Source organism: Amphiura filiformis, chromosome 11 (assembly GCF_039555335.1).
Source record: "Amphiura filiformis chromosome 11, Afil_fr2py, whole genome shotgun sequence".
Taxonomy (NCBI): domain Eukaryota; kingdom Metazoa; phylum Echinodermata; class Ophiuroidea; order Amphilepidida; family Amphiuridae; genus Amphiura; species Amphiura filiformis.
Window position 1 is genome coordinate 64145860 of NC_092638.1, and position 21237 is coordinate 64167096.

The 21237-nt window shown below is 34.8% G+C and overlaps 1 protein-coding gene across 2 annotated transcripts in view; it reads right to left on the reverse strand.

Moving 5' to 3' along the window:
* Positions 1-21237, reverse strand: part of LOC140165140 (uncharacterized) — a 61877-nt gene that overhangs the window by 21483 nt on the left and 19157 nt on the right. For both annotated transcript variants that reach the window (XM_072188577.1, XM_072188578.1), the window contains one exon: positions 14573-14680. In XM_072188577.1, coding sequence (XP_072044678.1) covers positions 14573-14680 — 108 coding nt within the window. The remainder of the gene's footprint in view (positions 1-14572; positions 14681-21237) is intronic.

Here is a 21237-nt window from a genome sequence, read left to right on the forward strand (position 1 = left end):
CACATGCAGGCTTCGATGGGACTCGAACCAGCGATTCGAAATTTCTTTGTTTACGAGTCCAGGTCATTTAATACCCGGCTCGGCCACGGATGCAGTTGAACAGAGGAGTAGACCTACTCTGAATCAGGGTGTCCAGTCCGTATGTGAAAAATCAATGTCATTGGTGTAATGTTGTGAAAGATCAAGCTTTAAAATGAACACAAACCTATTACCATGTGACAAAGTAAAATACCTCGTTCTGCGAACTTATTAATTTATATTCAACTTTAAGACATGATAACTCAATTTCTACCGTCCAAATCCACGAGTATTTACTAAAACTGGAATTGACATATTCAACCAAGAATGAGAAAGTTAACATGGTTAATGAACTTGAGTCAATTTTCTGGCGTCTGGTGTGGCTTAAAGATCAACTGGAAGCAGATGTGTTACGGTAACGCATGGACTACAATGGCCTCATCCCAAAGGCATAGTTCAATAACCTCAATTAAACACTCATGGTGCAAAATTTGACCTTAAGTTGCAGAGTATGAGTTTTTGTACCCAATTTTTCAAAGGTCATTCAATGAATGTACAAATGTATTGGGGTTAAAGAAATGTGCCATGGTGGATGAGCATGTTATGGATCCTGGTGTAAGGAGTAAGCATGTTAACCATGGTAAGAAGACGCTATAGGAAATGGTTGCCGGTTTCATGGCAGTCATCAGCCAGAGCTGGCGATTCTGGGATAGGTCTAAATGGTTGGATGCACATCAGGCATTACTCACAACATGCACGGTTAAATTTGAACTTAATTCCAGGCAAAGGTAGAAAAGTCAAACCAGATGTTTAAGGTTTAAGTATACATCAACTCCTAACTTATATACGGCATGGCTCGGATTTTGCTACTACACCCTGCAAATTCGTATTGAGAAAGTAGCATTTTGTTCGCAATGCTGTCTTCTGGCAAAGGTTTCGCTTTTTCATGGTTTTATCCAAGAGCTGTTTTAGCCCACCGATAAAAAAATATATACATACAAAAACAAAATGTAGATGTTCAGAGTGATATTTATATAAACATTGCCCCCAAAACAATAACTCCCTAAAAGCTGCAAAACGTAATAAGTATCTTTTTATACAAACATATATAATTTATATGATGACGCCAAATATTTTCGGCACTTCATATTAACCTTTTTAACGAAGTACTTGTTTATTCCATCTAATCAGATAATTACACTCGAGATCGACATCATCACCATGATCACTAAACTGAAACAATATCTCTCTAAATTGAAATATGTCTATTTGTATATAGCGAGGAATTTACAACACTTGTCACTAATGACAAATTGGCGTCCCTAAGAAAGGGTCATAGCACCAAGTTTTTCTATTTACAGTACGGGTTATGGGGTTATGCTGGGGTTACGATGAGATGACTGGGGCAATGTTTTCCTTGTAGGGCGTTTTAGGTTTAAATGCCGGACTGTAAACAGGACTTTACACGATATTTGTATGGAAACGGTCTCTTTGACATGAATAACATTTTAAGCTAAAATCGGCTATATACCATTCTTCTTGTTTGTAGTATATCTGAGAAAATAGGTCAAGATGATGCCTGGGAGCATGGATTTTATCGAGGGAAGGTATAATTAAAGTGTTACAAAACATCTGAACAAAATATAATGTATATAACGTCGACACATAATTATAATGTGATACATCGCAACATAATTGTCTGAGAGAATGTGTTTTCGTTACAGGTTAATGGACGAACTCTAACCATGGTAACCAGGGGCCTTTTCTTAACTTAAATGTTGGCGTCGGCACATTTACATGCATTTTAGTGCCAATGCTAAAGAGTAATACCGTAAAACCCCGTCTACAAGGATATACCTAAGAAACGCCCTCAATAAAATTGGTTGCTTGTTGTATTTGGAGTTTGAACAAATATATACTGGCACTGGGTGGCTATGCATTCCATCTAAGTATGTTGTAACACCAATCAATTGTATTGACATAATAACGACTGTTTCGTATATCAGGATCGTATAGCTCAATTGATAGAGCGTCAGACTTTGGAACTGAAGACATGCTGAAGAGAGCATGGTCCGGGCACCGGTTCCGTTTTTCATTCTCGTTTAATTTTAACTTTTGACATGTTCTTTTATCTTTCTTCAAATCTACCTTTCTACTTTTAATTTTAGGTGCGTTTTTTTTTTTTTTTTTTTTTTTCAGTTTTTTTTATAGTTTTTTTAGTAATTTTGTGGTTTTATAGAATCTAGTAAAAGCATTTATTCTAAATAATAGTGAAACCCACGGTTAGACAGATGTGTTGTAACTACTTGTCTGTCCTCGTCTTTGCAATAAAACCTATGTTGCACCTTTGTGCCATCCCAATTCTTGAGGTAGGGTGCGTTTTTGGCTTAAGCACGATTTTGTTTCTACTTGAAATGAAATCAAAATAAATATTGTTCTGTTGCCACAATTGCAGTTTTTTCAATAAAAAAAATAGATGAGGAATAATAATTATTCCATATTTGAATCTATTGTCCCATCAAGAATAGAGTGTCTTCAAAAACTTCAATCAATTCATCTGACAAAGGAAACTATTCTGGTCATTCAATTTTGTTTCGCTTGCACCTGTTATATCACAGGCGTTGGTAGAGAAGGCACACTTCTCTTGTCTTCACCGAAGTAGTGATGTAAACACTAACATGATTAATTACCATAGCTAGCAATGGACATACACTATTTTTTGTTCCACTTGAACCCATACTATAGGCTATTCGCTGTCGATGTGACGTAATTAATCGGATTAACTACCATAGCAATTGATGAATACAATTTCGAATATATAGCCCTGCACTTCATCGTTCACGTGGCACCTATGCATTACACCATAGTTGTCAAAGAAATGCTAATCACTCGCCATGTAAGATTAGTATTTATGAAAAGAGTGGTATTCAATCTATGTTTGGTGACATACGCGGGTGATTAGTGCAATCTGATTGATGGTAGTTATTGCGATTATTACGTCACTTCGACAGCGAATTGTAGTATAGACGAATCCAACAAGCCAAGTGATGGTCAGAATTTATTCGGCCATTATACGCTGGTGAAGTTGCGTAATTAATCGGATTAATTACCATAGCAATAGGTGAAAACAATTTTGAACATATCGCGCTGCGCTACAAGCAGGTTACACTCATCACCTGTACTGTGTATGTCTGCAATCATAGATTGAATACAATACTGGTCTTTTCAAAGATCTTACAGGTGCAGCATGATATGGTTCAATGAAGAGGTACCGCCTGAACGTATCAGTGTATAACGCGGTATATTCAAAAATTGTTTTCACCTATTGCTATGGTAGTTAATCCGATTATTACGTAACTTCGCCAGCGTATTGGAATAAAACAGGAGGATGTGAGTTCATAAGGGCAATGTCGGGGATAGGTCACAATCGATGTGGAGAGATGAGAGGTCCGACCAACAGCCATAGCGATTCAACTAATTCCAGCGGACGGTCTGTGGCTAGTAAGGAATCGTCTTTGACCACATGCGCAGATCTGTCTCGTCAGGAAGATATTTAATATCCCGAATTTATAATAGGCCTATGCCTACCAGTTCCATCGTATAACCGATCTGCTAGAGAATATTTGTTACCATGTTTAATAAATTCGTATTTATCGTATAATAAAATGTAGCCAAATGTATATTATGTGTCACACGGTTTTCTGCTGAACCACTAGCAGGCTATGTTACCACATCTATGACAATGACAAAGGTGAATTTTGATGATTTTTACGATCGTCCGGATGAGCAAATCACTGAATGGGTCTTTAGTTCCTCCTCTCCTTATCCTGCCAATATTATATGAATCAAAGAAAAATAAAGAAAAAATAAAATTAAACAAGAAAAAAAGACAAAGAAAAGAAACAATAAAAGAAAAACAATAGAATAAATTAAACTAAATATGAAAAAAAAATGATCACGAAAGGAGTCTTTAGAAAATGCAAGAAAATATAAATGAAAAGTTTGAACAATATTTTGTTTATAAAAGTTTGTGTTACCGTGATGAGGCTCGAACTCACCATCTTCCGATCTAAAGAACCAAAGTCTTATGCCTTGCCAAGTGAGCTATGCTCGTGAGATGCGAAATAAAGATAAAATAATACATTGTATACCTGCTTGTGTCGGTAAATGATTTGCTCAAATTCCATAATGATATAATATTGTGGAGGGCGCTAGCGTGAAATATGCTATCATCACAGTCGCTTCTATTCCTTATAGACGGGTTTCTACGGTATATCCTGAAAAAAATCGCCGACTAATGGTAAACATAGTAAATGCCTTCATGCTACATTGCCAATATGTTACGGAAATGTACATCAGCCATGTTGGGTCAAACTTTAGATGCGTCAGATATGCAACTTTTCAGTGGAACTTATAACAATAACAGCGCTTCCCGCTCGCGCTTCGCGCTACAAACAAGACCGTATCCATTATCACTGAATTCCTTATATATTTTGACATGTTGCATATGTTTAAGTATTTATTGGACTTCTCAATGAATATGTTTAAGTTTCAAAACATAATGACGATAATATGGTGACGAGGGCAACGATACTGATGACGACGACGTTGACGATGACGATGATATTAATAAACTATATAGGCCTAGCAGCGTACAAAGCAAGTAAACAAATCAACGTACATACTGAACTCGCATCAGCAGTAACTTGCAAGGAGTCTTACAAAATTAATAATACCCTTATTATTTTTTCTTCCGGCAATGAAATACAATATTAAGTTATTTACCAAAAGACAACCCTTGTTGACGTTCAACTTTTGTTTCGTTTCGATCAGGATATTTCTGTCTCATATAAGCGTTAACTTAGGTAATCAATTATGTGACTAACACTAACCTGGTTTAAAATTAATAATAGCCAATAATAATAGAGATTATGTCTCAAGACTAGTTCCTATTTGCTGATGAGAGATTTAAGTAAGACGTTGTCTGGCAGATAATTCAGTTCAGCCGTCTTTTGTAGGACTTAAACCTTACAGCTCATCCAGATGGTCTTAATCCAGGCTAAAGTGGACATCTCGAGCAAGTTTCAGCTGTTGGGGAAAAACTCACTATGGACCACAATGGCCTCATCCCAATGGCATAGTTCAATAACCTCAATTAAACAATCATAGTGAAAAATTTGACCTCAAGTTGCGGAGTATGAGTTTTTGTACCCAAATTTTCAAAAGTCGTTCAATGAATGTATAGATGTATTGGGGTTAAAGAATTGTGCCCTGATAGATGAGCATGTTGTGGATCCTAGTGACTGCAGCAGGTTTGAACAAAGACCCCTTGAACATGTTGAATCAGAGTTGAATGAAAGACAAACACTACACGCAACCAATCTAAAGCGTTTCTGCCTGAAGGAAAAGTCACATAGCCTACAGTGTATAGAAAATTTGGATTGGAGTTTCATCTGTACATAATAATCATGATAATTTGAATCATAATTCTGTAAAAAGAGTCTTTGTTCATGGACGCTTTAAATATTTAATTAAACATTAAACTGCCCAGCTCAGTGAAAGAAGGACTCAAGTCATATATTCTCTGAAATTGAGTTACGGGGTCTTTGGAGTCATACTTTTAAATATATCATGATATTGGTATACGAATACTCTTGTAAGTTTCCGTTTTTAGTCCGAAATAATCAGATAAATTGCTAAACGTCCAAACCAAATTTTCTCAAAACTGGTATTTTTGGCACTTTAAGCCCTTCTTTTAAGGAGGACTTAAAAGTCTTCAACTACTTAATACTTATAAGACCCACCTTATCCTTGATGAGTATAGCTTGTGAGTTTGAACATACCGTTGATTCATACTAATGTGATCCAGTCGACAACCTAAAGTTTTAAACTCTAATTTGAACTTTGGTCTCCAAGGTAACATCAATGATTTACGGAAATTGGCACGAGTTTTCAGAGATATGGAGGGGTTTAAAGTTATTAAAGCAAAACGCTTGTCATGGTACTGATTTTAACTTAACTCGTTCGTGTGCATTTTTCTACTGCTTTATAGTCCAGTACGAGTTAAAAATCACGGAAGGGCAAAAACTTTACGAACAGGGTCACAGGGCGGGGTTCTTAGACTAACTTCCGAAACTGTAGCATCCTCGCCCTTGTTTACGAGTTTGCACCACCTTAGGGCTAGAGTCAAATTTAGGCTCACTAATTATGCCAAAGAACTTCCAAATAAACAACTGTAGAGGATATTTAATATAGAAGATGAAACTCCTTCTAAAATAATTTTAGAGGGACAAGCTAAACAACAGCAGCAGCAGTAAAAGCAACTTCAGCAGAAAGTTCAACTCTTGGCAAACAACAATCACGAATTAATCATTCGGTATCGTCAGCATGGTCAGTGGATTTAAACAGAAGTATATTTGATTAAGTAAATAAGAAACAACTGAAAAATAAAGTAAGCAAAATCAGCTTGCCCAGAAGCGGTATGGGACGGTTCTTCAGGGTTCGAACCCACGACCTCGAGCTACACTAGAACAGACACCTTCGTCGTATTTAATTTTGAGTGTTTCGTGTCAGCTCATATCATGGTCTTTGCGTTGTGCATACACTCTGGCAAGTTGAAGGTGCCGGGTTCAATCTCGTTTAATATAATGACGTCGGTTGATCGTTTCTAAAAATACCGTAGAAACCCGTCTATAAGGAATAGAAGCGACTGTGATGATAGCATATTTCACGCTAGCGCCCTCCACAATATTATATCATTATGGAATTTGAGCAAATCATTTACCGACACAAGCAGGTATACAATGTATTATTTTATCTTTATTTCGCATCTCACGAGCATAGCTCACTTGGCAAGGCATAAGACTTTGGTTCTTTAGATCGGAAGATGGTGAGTTCGAGCCTCATCACGGTCACACAAACTTTTATAAACAAAATATTGTTCAAACTTTTCATTTATATTTTCTTGCATTTTCTAAAGACTCCTTTCGTGATCATTTTTTTTTTCATATTTAGTTTAATTTATTCTATTGTTTTTCTTTTATTGTTTCTTTTCTTTGTCTTTTTTCTTGTTTAATTTTATTTTTTCTTTATTTTTCTTTGATTCATATAATATTGGCAGGATAAGGAGAGGAGGAACTAAAGACCCATTCAGTGATTTGCTCATCCGGACGATCGTAAAAATCATCAAAATTCACCTTTGTCATTGTCATAGATGTGGTAACATAGCCTGCTAGTGGTTCAGCAGAAAACCGTGACACATAATATACATTTGGCTACATTATACGATAAATACGAATTTATTAAACATGGTAACAAATATTCTCTAGCAGATCGGTTATACGATGGAACTATTATAAATTCGGGATATTAAATATCTTCCTGACGAGACAGATCTGCGCATGTGGTCAAAGACGATTCCTTACTAGCCACAGACCGTCCGCTGGAATTAGTTGAATCGCTATGGCTGTTGGTCGGACCTCTCATCTCTCCACATCGATTGTGACCTATCCCCGACATTGCCCTTATGAACTCACATCCTCCTGTTTTATTCCAATACGCTGGCGAAGTTACGTAATAATCGGATTAACTACCATAGCAATAGGTGAAAACCATTTTTGAATATACCGCGTTTTACACTGATACGTTCAGGCGGTACCTCTTCATTGAACCATATCATGCTGCACCTGTAAGATCTTTGAAAAGACCAGTATTGTATTCAATCTATGATTGCAGACATACACAGTACAGGTGATGAGTGTAACCTGCTTGTAGCGCAGCGCGATATGTTCAAAATTGTTTTCACCTATTGCTATGGTAATTAATCCGATTAATTACGCAACTTCACCAGCGTATAATGGCCGAATAAATTCTGACCATCACTTGGCTTGTTGGATTCGTCTATACTACAATTCGCTGTCGAAGTGACGTAATAATCGCAATAACTACCATCAAGCAGATTGCACTAATCACCCGCGTATGTCACCAAACATAGATTGAATACCACTCTTTTCATAAATACTAATCTTACATGGCGAGTGATTAGCATTTCTTTGACAACTATGGTTTAATGCATAGGTGCCACGTGAACGTGGCTATATATTCGAAATTGTATTCATCAATTGCTATAGGTCCGGCAAGGTCCGTAGAGCTGGCAAAGTAATTGCTCGCGGACAACTCAACCCAAACCTCCACGTGGTGTCGGATGGATAACGCTAACTTGGGCTCTGGGGAACAGGCTTGGATGCGAGGAAGTCAAGCTAGCGTAGGATCATGCAAAGTAATTTGACCACGTTTTAGCCCTTCCTCGGCTGACTCAGCCTGGTGTGGCTCTGAAGAGACACCGTTTGGTTTTTACCACGCAGACAGAGGAAAAATCTAAATTTTTTGTACGAGCATATACAGCAGGAGAAATACAACGAGCGTGGCATAAAGAAGATAGAAATAACTTAGATGCAGTGAAGCAGAAAAATATGTATTGTGACTGAATGGAGTTATACAGGTGCAACTTGACAAAGGAGTGAGTACTGGCGCAAATAACCTCAGTAGTTGAAAGCGCCATACAAATCAACCAAAAACAAAAAAAAAAAAAAAATCAATTGCTATGGTAGTTAATCCGATTAATTACGTCACATCGACAGCGAATAGCCTATAGTATGGGTTCAAGTGGAACAAAAAATAGTGTATGTCCATTGCTAGCTATGGTAATTAATCATGTTAGTGTTTACATCACTACTTCGGTGAAGACAAGAGAAGTGTGCCTTCTCTACCAACGCCTGTGATATAACAGGTGCAAGCGAAACAAAATTGAATGACCAGAATAGTTTCCTTTGTCAGATGAATTGATTGAAGTTTTTGAAGACACTCTATTCTTGATGGGACAATAGATTCAAATATGGAATAATTATTATTCCTCATCTATTTTTTTTTTATTGAAAAACTGCAATTGTGGCAACAGAACAATATTTATTTTGATTTCATTTCAAGTAGAAACAAAATCGTGCTTAAGCCAAAAACGCACCCTACCTCAAGAATTGGGATGGCACAAAGGTGCAACATAGGTTTTTATTGCAAAGACGAGGACAGACAAGTAGTTACAACACATCTGTCTAACCGTGGGTTTCGCTATTATTTAGAATAAATGCTTTTACTAGTTTCTATAAAACCACAAAATTACTAAAAAAACTATAAAAAAAACTAAAAAAAAAAATAATAAAAAAAAAAACACACACCTAAAATTAAAAGTAGAAAGGTAGATTTGAAGAAAGATAAAAAGAACATGTCAAAAGTTAAAATTAAACGAGAATGAAAAAACGGATCCGGTGCCCGGACCATGCTCTCTTCAGTTCCAAAGTCTGACGCTCTATCAATTGAGCTATACGATCCTGATATACGAAACAGTCGTTATTATGTCAATACAATTGATTGGTGTTACAACATACTTAGATGGAATGCATAGCCACCCAGTGCCAGTATTTGCTCAAACTCCAAATACAACAAGCAACCAATTTTATTGAGGGCGTTTCTTAGGTATATCCTTGTAGACGGGGTTTTACGGTATATAGCATATTCGATATTCAGAAGTGGGTCAACGAATTACAATGAAAAGATATACGGTACTTCCATAGAAGACTATAATGGTCAATTTAAAGGGTTGTGAACAATGATTCCAATAACATTAATGTACCCGAACAGGAACTTCCTGAGCCACATCATAGCAAGGAAACACACAACCGAGAGTTACTACTTGGAACAACACTGTCAGTATATCCTGTATCAACGCTGTATAGTACAATCTAACAAAATCAACTTAAAGATAAAATTTTTTTTCTTCCAATTTTCGATATTTGGAGCACGTGTGGCCGAGTGGATAAGGCGCCCGACTCATAATCCATAGGTTGCGAGTTCGAGCCCCGCTCGTGCCAACGTGTTGTGCCCTTGGGCAAGGCACTTTATCCTCATTGCCTACTGGGGGATGGGTTGGGTTGGATTGGATGTTTGTATAGTTGTTTGTTTCAATGTTTGCAATATTGGCGCTGATTAAGCTGCTGCCTGCAAATTGCATTGTGTCTGTTTAGGTGTGTTTAATGTTCAATTCTAGCAATTTGACCTGCGGGTCACCATTAGAGTTTGAAATGAAACCTTCCTTTTTTTTATATGTCCTTCCAATTAAAACAAATTAAAATTAGTAATTACTATAATACACAGTACAGATTTCTTTTATATATTTCCAATAGTAAAGGGATTGTATACATTGATCCTATCCCGCATCGGGCCCGATTGTAATTTCTAAAATTATTGATATCTATGTAAATCAAACTGTGTGTATATTATGTATATACAAATCTGAAGTTGTGACGCATGTATAATGTTTTTCTGACAGATCTAACGAGGCAGCTGGTTAGCGTAGCGTTCTCTCCTTGCTTTGTATGCACCACAGAGGTCACGGGTTCGAGCCCGGCAGTTCCAGTCCATTCTCGCTCTTACAGGTTTCTCTGGTATTCCAGTGTCATCCACCATCTAAAACTGGGCTTTCGTCACTCATTCCACAGAAATAAAGAATTGTTGATAATGGCGTAAATGGTCCGAGTTCCCGATACATCGACTGTTCAGTGCCAGAAGTTGGTAAGTGCAATTATAGCTGCCATGTGTAGCTGGCGTGTGCGGACGAGTACAATATACTGTGTGTAAATTGTCAAATGTTCATAGGTTCTATTGCCCTTACCCACTTGTGGCACTGAGCAGTCAATATACCAATATAATAAAATTCAAATTACATTACTAGTATTTTTTTTTGTTAAAGTTTTTTTATACAGTTGAAGGGGAAACACTATACTATGTATCAATCATTCATCAATAAAGTATATAATTAATTGCATATCCTTAATACTGTAATTTGTCAAGGAAAGGGAGGTCTATTTGGCCACTCTCCCACTTCCTGACATATTCTAGTAAGTTCCAAGACGTGTCATATAAGTAGAATCGACTTGCAATTCGCAGAACGGAAAGTAAACGTAACTGTGGCCTACCACGAATGTTGTAAGGCGTGACAAAATGAGGTTATTGTCTCACAAACTGAATTATCTTTATTATAATTATTCTTTAAAATAATTGGAAAGCAAATCATCTTACAAAACATGACCAAACAAACCAACAGATAATTAAGGTAATTATAGAAAACTACAGATTCGTTTCTCAGCGTAGCTCAGTGTTTACAATTCACGCTTCTGGTGTATGAGGCCTGGTTCGATTCCCGACGGTGGAAAACTTGATGGGATTTTGACCTGACAAAATAAAGTCTTAATTCAATTGGCAACATGTGTAGATTAAATTCAGACTACCGCTCTCACCATGGCACATAGTGTTGGGTATATCAACCATGATACAATTCCGTCCTTCGCTCCCATATACAGAAGAGCCATACCTGCACAAGGACCAATACATAACATCTGTACCGGATACTTTTTACATTTTTCAGTTTGTCAGGATCTGTAGAGATACCGTCTGCATTCATTACATGACCCAAGTATTTCACTTTTATTTGCCCAAATGCACATTTCTTTGGCTGTGATTTTAAGCCAGCTTGACGAAATCGATCAGAAAATTTAGCTCGGTAAATGAGAGCTGCAGCTGATCTTCCAGCTGACCTTTCAAAACCTCTTGCATCCCTCTTTGGAAGTTCGCGGGAGCATTATGCAAGCCAAATGGCATCCTTTGAAATTCAGAAAGGCCATCTTGTGTCACAAACGCTGTTAAGTGGCTTTGAAGTTTCTTCTATAAAGCCTTTGCCAATATCTGGAGGCAAGGGTCCAGATTGGAGAAATACTTGGGTTTCGCAACTCCAAAACTATCTAGTATACATCATTTATATTGGGCAGAGGAAAATGATTACTTGCACATAAACCATTTAATTTCCTAAAATCAATCTGTAAGTATCTGGCACGGTTGTTTAAGGGATCTGTAATGAGCGTTTTGAGCGTTTCGACAGTATTTTTGTGGGACATGAGGGCACATCAGACATATCGAATTGCATTCTGAATACGAAGAATGTCTTTCTGATATCAAATAATTTTCATTTTTTGAAATTCACGATATAATACAAATTTTATGACAAATTATTAAAATTTGATATTTTTCACATTTTGATATATAAACAGTCCTCGAAGTAAATTTCATAAATCTAATGATATATTCTTAAAGTGTATGTAGCTGGAAGGAAAAGCCGACGATCAATTGAAAATGTTGACCTTTCATATTGAAGATATGGATTTTTTCCCAAAAAGACCTAATTTTTTTGGTGTTTTGGGAAAAAATCCATATCTTCAATACAAAAGGTCAAAATTTTCAATTGATCGTCGGCTTTTTCATCCCACCTACATACACGTTAAGTACATATTATCAGATTTATAAAGTAAGTTTACTTCAAGTACTGTTAAATATCAAAAATATCAATTTTTAATCATTTGCCATAAAATGTGTATTACATTGCGAATTTCAAAATATCAAAATTATTTGATATTAGAAGGACATTCTTCGTATTCAGAATGCAATTCGATATGTCTGATGTGCTCTAATGTCCCACAATAAATACTGTCCAAAGGTTCATACCCCACCCCTTAATGGCATGTAAAACCGAAGAAAAGTTGAACAATGATGGTGCTATTTATCTCAAATCTTGTTAGCATCTTTACAAGGGTGGACACTTGTAAAATGGTATTAGAACATCGGCAAACAGACTTAACAAATGACAAGGGAATTTACAAAATCTTTTTAACATGAAGTGTAAGGTATAACTCATATTATTTGAATAATTTAAATTAAAAATATATATAAATAGCGCCCTCAATTTGCACACAAATGTACAGGTTATAGAATTTAAATTACCACAAAAAACAGAAAAAGATAAATAATTTGATATAGAAACGAAAATCTATGTTAAAAATTGTTACAAAATAGTATGTGTATACAGTTTATTATCGTGAAAGCTGTTGGTATCAGTCAGATCTAGAATTGAACATTATATATTGTTTTGTTAGAAAATTAATAAATGATCACATCAAACAACCGTGCTGGAGAACCAGCCTCGTGTATCATACATAAAGAAAACCTCCATGGGCTTGTTGACTCCCTTATACCATGTTATAATATCTGGATCCAACATTTCGTTGACTTGTTTTCTGATCTCAGCTTGAATATAAATTTAAAGGAATGATAATGTGAAGATTGCGTTTTATTTTTGACTTTTTTATTTTTAAAGTGACTTTTAATTTTATACCATGCCATGTCTTGAAATGCACTGACTTTACTACCAAACACCTCAACGTTTTAGCTTTTGCATTTTGTATCACTAATCATAATGCATGCATCACTCAATAAAACCGCGATAAATGAAAAATTGTACCACATTTGTAAAAAAGAAGGTTGTTAATTCAATGAAAAGGGTATTCGACAGTTCTAAAATCACTTCCTGAATTCAGACAATACTGCTCACTGCGATATGTCAAAGGTCTACCATGGAATTCTACATTTGAAAACAAGTTCGTTAATTCAAACTTTGTTCGCACAATCAGGATTCATTATGATTGTCGAAGTGAATTACTTCTGATCCACTAAAAGAACAAGCACTAGGATCCACAACATGCTCATCTATCAGGTGACCCCAATACAGTTGCACATTCATTGAATGACCTTTGGAAATTTGGATACACAATCTCATACTCTGCAACTTGAGGTCAAATTTTGTTCTATGATTGTTTAATTGAGGTTATTGAACTATGGCATTGGGATGAGGCCATTGTGGTCCATAGTGAAGAGAAAAGTCAGCAACACAAGTTAACTACTTCGGTGTTTTATTTCAATTCTTGTAAAAATCCTAACAGAGGCAAATTACGCGGGCAATGATATGAATGGCCACAGACGAAAGTTGGTAGATTGCCCAAATTAAAGGAGAACCATAGGGAAAAATTATTTGTGGAACCACACACATGAAAAAATTGAGTAGCATATAACACTATGAACCACAATGGCCTCATCCCAATGGCATAGTTCGCTAACCTCAATTCAACACTCATAGTTCAAAATTTGACCTCAAGTTGCAGAGTATGAGTTTTTGTACCCAAATTTTCTAAGGTCATTCAATGAATGTACAAATATATTGGGGTTAAAGAACTGTGCCCTGATATATGAACATGTTGTGGATCCTAGTGTAAATGCTGATACTTACGATTTTGTGAGAAAATAATACTTATCATGGATACAGGATGAAGATGGCCAATTGGCAAACGAACACTGCGTTGCCTCGAATTGGTATCAATATTATATGCATAAATATAGGAATTTGATATGGAGCCAAGGTTTGGCAGTGTGCATTTGCCAAGAACGTGTCTTTGGTGGATATCAATAAAGTATCAAAATTTAATAAATTTATATAATATGCATAACATGGTGTGTGTCGGTTGTGGATTGGTGTACATGTGTGTAGGGGTGTGTTACCGTGTGTAGGGTGGGCGGTACATCTGTGTTTGAGGGAGGTGTTCAGTATAATTAAGTTCCTTACCCTGACAAATATAAGCGTGCTATTCTCGCCGATTCTATATTTTCCTTCTGCCTCACGGATCATAGGAAACTGTGCTGGACAAGTACATCGATTCACCAAATCACGCACCTGCAGAGAAATAAACGCACAAAAACACAAACATGAGTATTATGGTTTACAACTTCTTTCTGTCTTAAATTGCATACTATCGTTTATATCATTTACAATGCGTCAAAATCGCACTTATTAAATTTTACCGCGTAAAATGAACTCTCATGCTTATCGTCTAAGATCTCTAAACAAAAACGAAGGTTTTTTTTTTTTCTATCACATAAAGTTTGACACTAGTAATAAATAATATGATATTTCTTTCAAATTGATAAATTAGACCACCGCTACCATTACGAATGCCCCATCATGCCCATTGTTGAAAATTACCCATAAGATTAAGAGCACCGACCAGAAGGTTCAATTCAATTCAGTTGCTTTTGCAAAAGTGGCCAAAGCTGTTTTACAACTACAGAGTTGGCCATATCTTCACTTGTAGATCACCGATTTCATTGAAACAAAGCTGCAATAACAAAGTGGCATTGTAGGGGCCCATACCTATTTTGTTACAACCTGTACAATGATTTAGAAGAGCTGCGGGAAGTTAATGCAAATGATTATGTATTCATTTACATATATTCAGCATTGCAAAGCTCGTAAACTTTTTCAGCCTTGAGACTTCAGAAGATTTTCTTCCATCTGGTCCCACATTGTATTATTGCTTCATTACTGTTATTGTAACCATTTAAAATTGTCCAAATTGGGACATTTGCATACATCAAACATTAAGCAATGTGCGCAGTGAGTGAAAGGTTCAGTCAGACGAGTGGAAATTATTACCTTTATTGAGTATCTTTGGTTATATATTCATACAGTTACATGAAGGTAATCATATCATCTGACAAATGTAAATAATACATTCAGCAATGTTCAGTAGCCAGAAAAGTGTGCAACAAAAGGTCGACATTGATATGAAGTGACAAGAAAATAGTTTTGTTAACATTTAACACTTGAATTTTGAATTGGATGTCCCCAGGTACGTCTTTTCAAAATGATTGTATTGACTATGTGGAAAATACTAAAAAGTCGTTAGGGCGTTTTCATAATTCAACCCCGAATTCACCTTTATTCTACTAACAACATGAACAACGAACAACTATTCAGACGACCAGAAGTCAATGTAAATACAAGCATTGTGCAGCAATAATATAATTATTATGGCTCTTTATGTATGTTTATAGAGAAATGATACATTGTTTGTTTGTTTGTTTGTTTGTTTGTTTGTTTGTTTGTTTGTTTGTTTGTGCTTCCATATGACCCCATTTTATTAATGAATACTCTTGACTTACGTATGAATTGCCATATCAAGTCATGCAAATGTTTTGTAAAACATAATCAAGATTATTACTTATTAAAATATTGTGCCATACCATATTTGGTAATTTGTGTCGAGTTGTTTTGACAGAACAACTTGTTTACAACAAATGACGAGCTTTGTGATTACATGTATCTATAATTAGTAATTAGAAGAACAACTGTGTCTTTCGTTGCAAACCTTGGCTGAAATGTAGCACACGATTGAGTTTCATGACGTCACCATGTTCATGTTCAGAAAAAGTAAAACAAATTGGGCCTACCTACTACTATAAGCGTATTAGAAACAAAAGGTTCATATCATATTTCCAGTAAATTAATTGCCTTCCTGAACATCAAAGAACATAATTATTAAATTTCATATTAACCACCTCCGTCTGCCAAATTCGGCAGCTGGGTATGCAGACAGTTCACTGACCGTGCCATTATGTTATAAACTTTATCCTAAAAATGTGTATTTAAAAGCTTCTGGGATTTGAACTTGAAACCTATGTTTGAAAATTTTAGGTCAAACTTGTCATTTTTGTCGTCATTATTAGCCATTGTCAACAAACACAACCAACACTTGAACCATTTTATACGTTCATTATACATGTACTTAACGTACGTTAAGTTTTGTTTAAATTTGAATATAAATTAATACATTAGAAAAAATGACAAGAAAGAAATAACATTTTTTAAATATGCTATAAAAAGTAACATATTTTGAAATTAAGTTTACCGAAGTATTTACGAAAAACATGATATGATTTTGATATCGTCAACATGAACAAACTGGTATTTGGAATCAAGATCCTCCTCACTGTCAACTGACAAATGTAAATAATACATTTCACAATGTTTAGTAGGCAGACAAAATGTGCAACAAAAGATAGACAATGAAATGAAATAACAAGAAAAATTTTTGTTAACATTTTACACTTGATTTGATTAAAAGAATATTTTCTCTCCCTCGCTCTCTCATCTGTTTTAACTGGAAACAACCTATTTGGGCAGACATCTGAACAAATAGGTTATGTATATATTAACACCTCAGGATGACACTCAACTGTCCATCCAGGTAGTTTGATATTGTTTGTAGTTTTCATACCTGTTTTGGGTGTGTTCCAAAAATAAAACCCACGTTGTTTTGGTTTGGATAGGTTTCGATGTGCAGTGCTATGAATCACGATCCAAGTAGGTAATAACAATAAGTATGATTTCCTTACAATTAATTGTTTATAAAACAACAATTATGTTATCATCTTCATGTTATCAATAAATACTCTTTTTTTAGCATATTTAAAGCTGTTGGATACTGCTTCTTAGCTACAAACAAAAGCCTTATATTCAAAATTTGAGTGAGTGACATGAGCCTTCGATCTCAGCAGAATCTATATCAAAGATTCTAAAAATATTTGTTAATAATAAATATTTTAAATAAGAAAAGAAAGTAAGGATTTTCATCGTTGTTTGACGAATAGAAAGACAGGAACCGGGATCTTGCCCGAGTACTCTAAATCTATAATCAGGTCACTGCATGCTGCATATAGAATTAACCGCAAATTTTAGGGTAAGATCCGTGATGTTGCAATGGAAAGGAACAAATTTTATCAGTCAGAAGAATTCATGAATAATTTTCTTCACCATACTAATCACGTACATCTCTTTAATATCAATTATATTTGAAATATCTAGCCAACTTGAATCATGTTATATGTTTAATGTTGCTATTTCCAGCAATCAATATATTTCCTGAGTGATTACAATTCAGTAGGCCTACTTGAGTTATTCCAGCTTGTGATGCTTAGCATATTACCACCATCATCTCACAACATGCTTTCTATTTGGTAATTTTATATTTGCCTGTAGTACAAAAAGGTTTGCTAACATCACCTATGATATAGGATGGCTTTAACCTCCACTCAAATTTCCGTATATAGACCTACGGTCATTTTGACTACAAATTCTTCTTAACAAACTCCTCCAGGTTGAATACAAAGTCAACTGATTTTGAGGTAAATTTCCAAGATGATAAGATCTTTGTGTCAAGAGATTGAAGATACGGAGTCAATCCTAGGTATTTTAATACCGGTACTCATTTTCATTTTGTTTTCTCGTGAAACATTACAAATGTGATAATCAGGGAGATTCACTTTACAATTTGTAAAAAATTGTAACATTTTGTGCCGTTTTGTTTGAAGAACGTATATACAATACGTAATGTGAAGGGTTAATAATTATTACAGCACATCTACTGAAGATGCACAGTGATGTTGGAATATCATTATATCAGGTTCTTTAGGCGATATGTGGAAGAGAAATGATGATGTATTGTGACATCTCATTCCTGTGGTTTGACCTACATGATGAAGATGAATAATATGACTTACACACAACACATAATGCTGAGGATAAATATTATGGTCTGACATTGAACTAAAAATCTCTTGTGTGATATTTGTATATGCATCGCTATTGATAGAAGCACGTAGAACTGGTTTAAATATCACTTCAATCTGGTTTAGTAAAACGGACAAATTCATGTTTTTAAACAATATATAAATCAAAAAATATCAAGTAATAATAATAATAATAATAATAATAATAATAATAATAATAATAATAATAATAATAATAATAATAATAATAATAATAATAATAAAAATAATAATAATAATAATAATAATAAATACTTAAATAAATAATAAGAATAATAAAATACATTTATTACTACCAAAATTGGGAGCTAAATATTGGGTTGTCGAAGCGTATAAAATAAACAAGAAACCGGTCAAAATAATACATGGATTGAAATCAACAAAATATCAAATTATCCACAAGGACTAATAAATGTTAGAATAATAATAAATTACAGTTACATGAATTGAGATTTCCGCAGTAGAGTGGATAGGTTAAACAGTCCGACTTGATAATTGAATATTATCAAATCTATAATTATGTTTAGATTAAATTGTAATGCAATAAGACCTCTACTGTGTAAGACTTCTGGTGCAGCATTCGATTTAAATATACCACGTATGCACGGTCGTATTAGGACACAGCCAAAAATAACTTCATATGATTTACATGCTCTGTTGCTTCGTATAGTAATTATTCAAAATCAACAACAACACAACAAAGATTTGGCACAGAAACGCACAAATAACCATTCAAAAAACAACAAGACTTTTGAAAATCTTGTACAACGCCCAATAATAAAAACATATATCATAACAACTAAAGATATATTTCTATAGGTCCTATCCCATTAAATTTCTGAATGCTAGCCATATTATAAGGGTATAGATACTGTGTAATTTAACAGTTGAGAATATGCCTTGTTGTAAAAAAATAATAAATACTTCATAATGTCTGGAAAATGTACATGAGCTAATTTTTAAAGGACGAAATATTATCATCAAAATAATGTGTCTCTACAATTTGTGGAAGCTATGATGTATGTGAATTTGACATAGATCCTCTAGTTATATCTAGCCATAGGACGTCATTGTCTGCCATGTCTGTTGTAAGAAGGTTATTTTATGGTTCTAAATTATTTGACAGATCTTTGATAATACCTACAATCCAAGTGAACTTGCTTATTTAGCTGGTCCTAGAAAGTGGACCTTAATGTTTAAGTGCATTTTTAAAGCACAAACAACATTATTGAATTGATTATTTTGCTTCACGAGTTGAGTCCCAACAGAGCCCAAACTGGACTCTTTGGGACCACGCCTCAAGCCGTTGGGACTATACTCAATGGGCTTGTTTTTTGGACCAGACTCACGCAAATTGCTATAACAGATCACATGATGGTTCATATATGGACAATGTATATCCAAAATGAAAGATATTGCATTAAGGTAATGAGAAAGTTAAGTGTCCATTCTACTATTAAACATGCAGTAATTCATATCTATATATCTCCATATCGAGTGAACAATTCGTATATTATTAGTTTTGAGGTTCAAAGAAAGTACATTTTTAATCCATTTTAATTGCCACAGTTTGCTAAAACATAATTTTATCATTAACTACATATTTTGATGGGAAACCAAGTAGTGTTACTTTAAAGGGCATGATGTCAAAATGCATTAAGCAGTGTATGTTCCTGTATAGAGTACATGTATAGTATGCATGCATTAGCAATACATGCATGCATGTACAAACCACAGTCTCACGATCACCTGCATTGCTTGTCTCAGACTTCGGAGAAAAAAATTATGATAATTTCTGTTACAAGTAGCCTATAATATCAATCTAAGGATTCTAAGACGATGGTGTTGGATATCAAATTTAATGTAAATACTTTTGCTTAAAATCTAATCTTAATTTACAATAAAGTCAATGATAAATAATTATATATTTGTAAATCGAAACTTATCAGAAATATTAAAACAATATTTTCACCCAACTTCTAATATAAACTACATGTATATACAATAATACTAGAGACATGGCTACGATATATTAAATTGACATGTTCATGAATCAGGGAAGAGCTTGAGGCTGAGCTTAAACCATTTGGGTTATTGGGTAGAAATATATTGTTGAACAAAGGAATCTGATAGGTCCCCAACATATCCAATTGAAAATGGAAATTTGACCCCTTTTTACATAAATAATGTGCACTAAGTAAGTTCAATGAGGTTTCAAAAGCCAAACGCCTTTGTTGAATTATAATACCGTCATTTAAAAGTTTCGCCGCCATACGGCACGCGTTTATGATTTTGTATGGTAATTAAACCATAAGCCAATTTTGAATTAAAAGCTAAACAGAATACAAAACGTGCGAATTACTCATGAAGCATAAAATATGCCTCATTGGCCCAAAACACACACTTTTTATATGAAAAATGGGATTAATTCCCGAGTACGGGGAAATTGAGCTACAGTTTTCTTTTATTATGCATATAGCATTAATTATGCATTGTAACTCCAGCACGCAAATATCAAGAGAGCGGAATTAGAACACCCTACATTTTCAAATAAATTTGAAGGCGTTTATCATTACAGATTCGGTGTAAAAACGATTGGTGTTATTTTGAACACGATGTGTATTTGAAATAAGCTCCTTTTTTCTCTTTGGTTTGAATGTAGAATTTACCCATACTGTTAGCAAAACAGCATAAATAATTGGATACAAACACTATCTTCCTGAAATTTGTTTTAAAGAGAAGGAATAATAACGCACATTTCAAAATAATAAAATAATACCTACGCCACCAAATATCGAATTCAACAGAAAAGCATTATGTTTGCGCATGGACAAGAAATAGGCC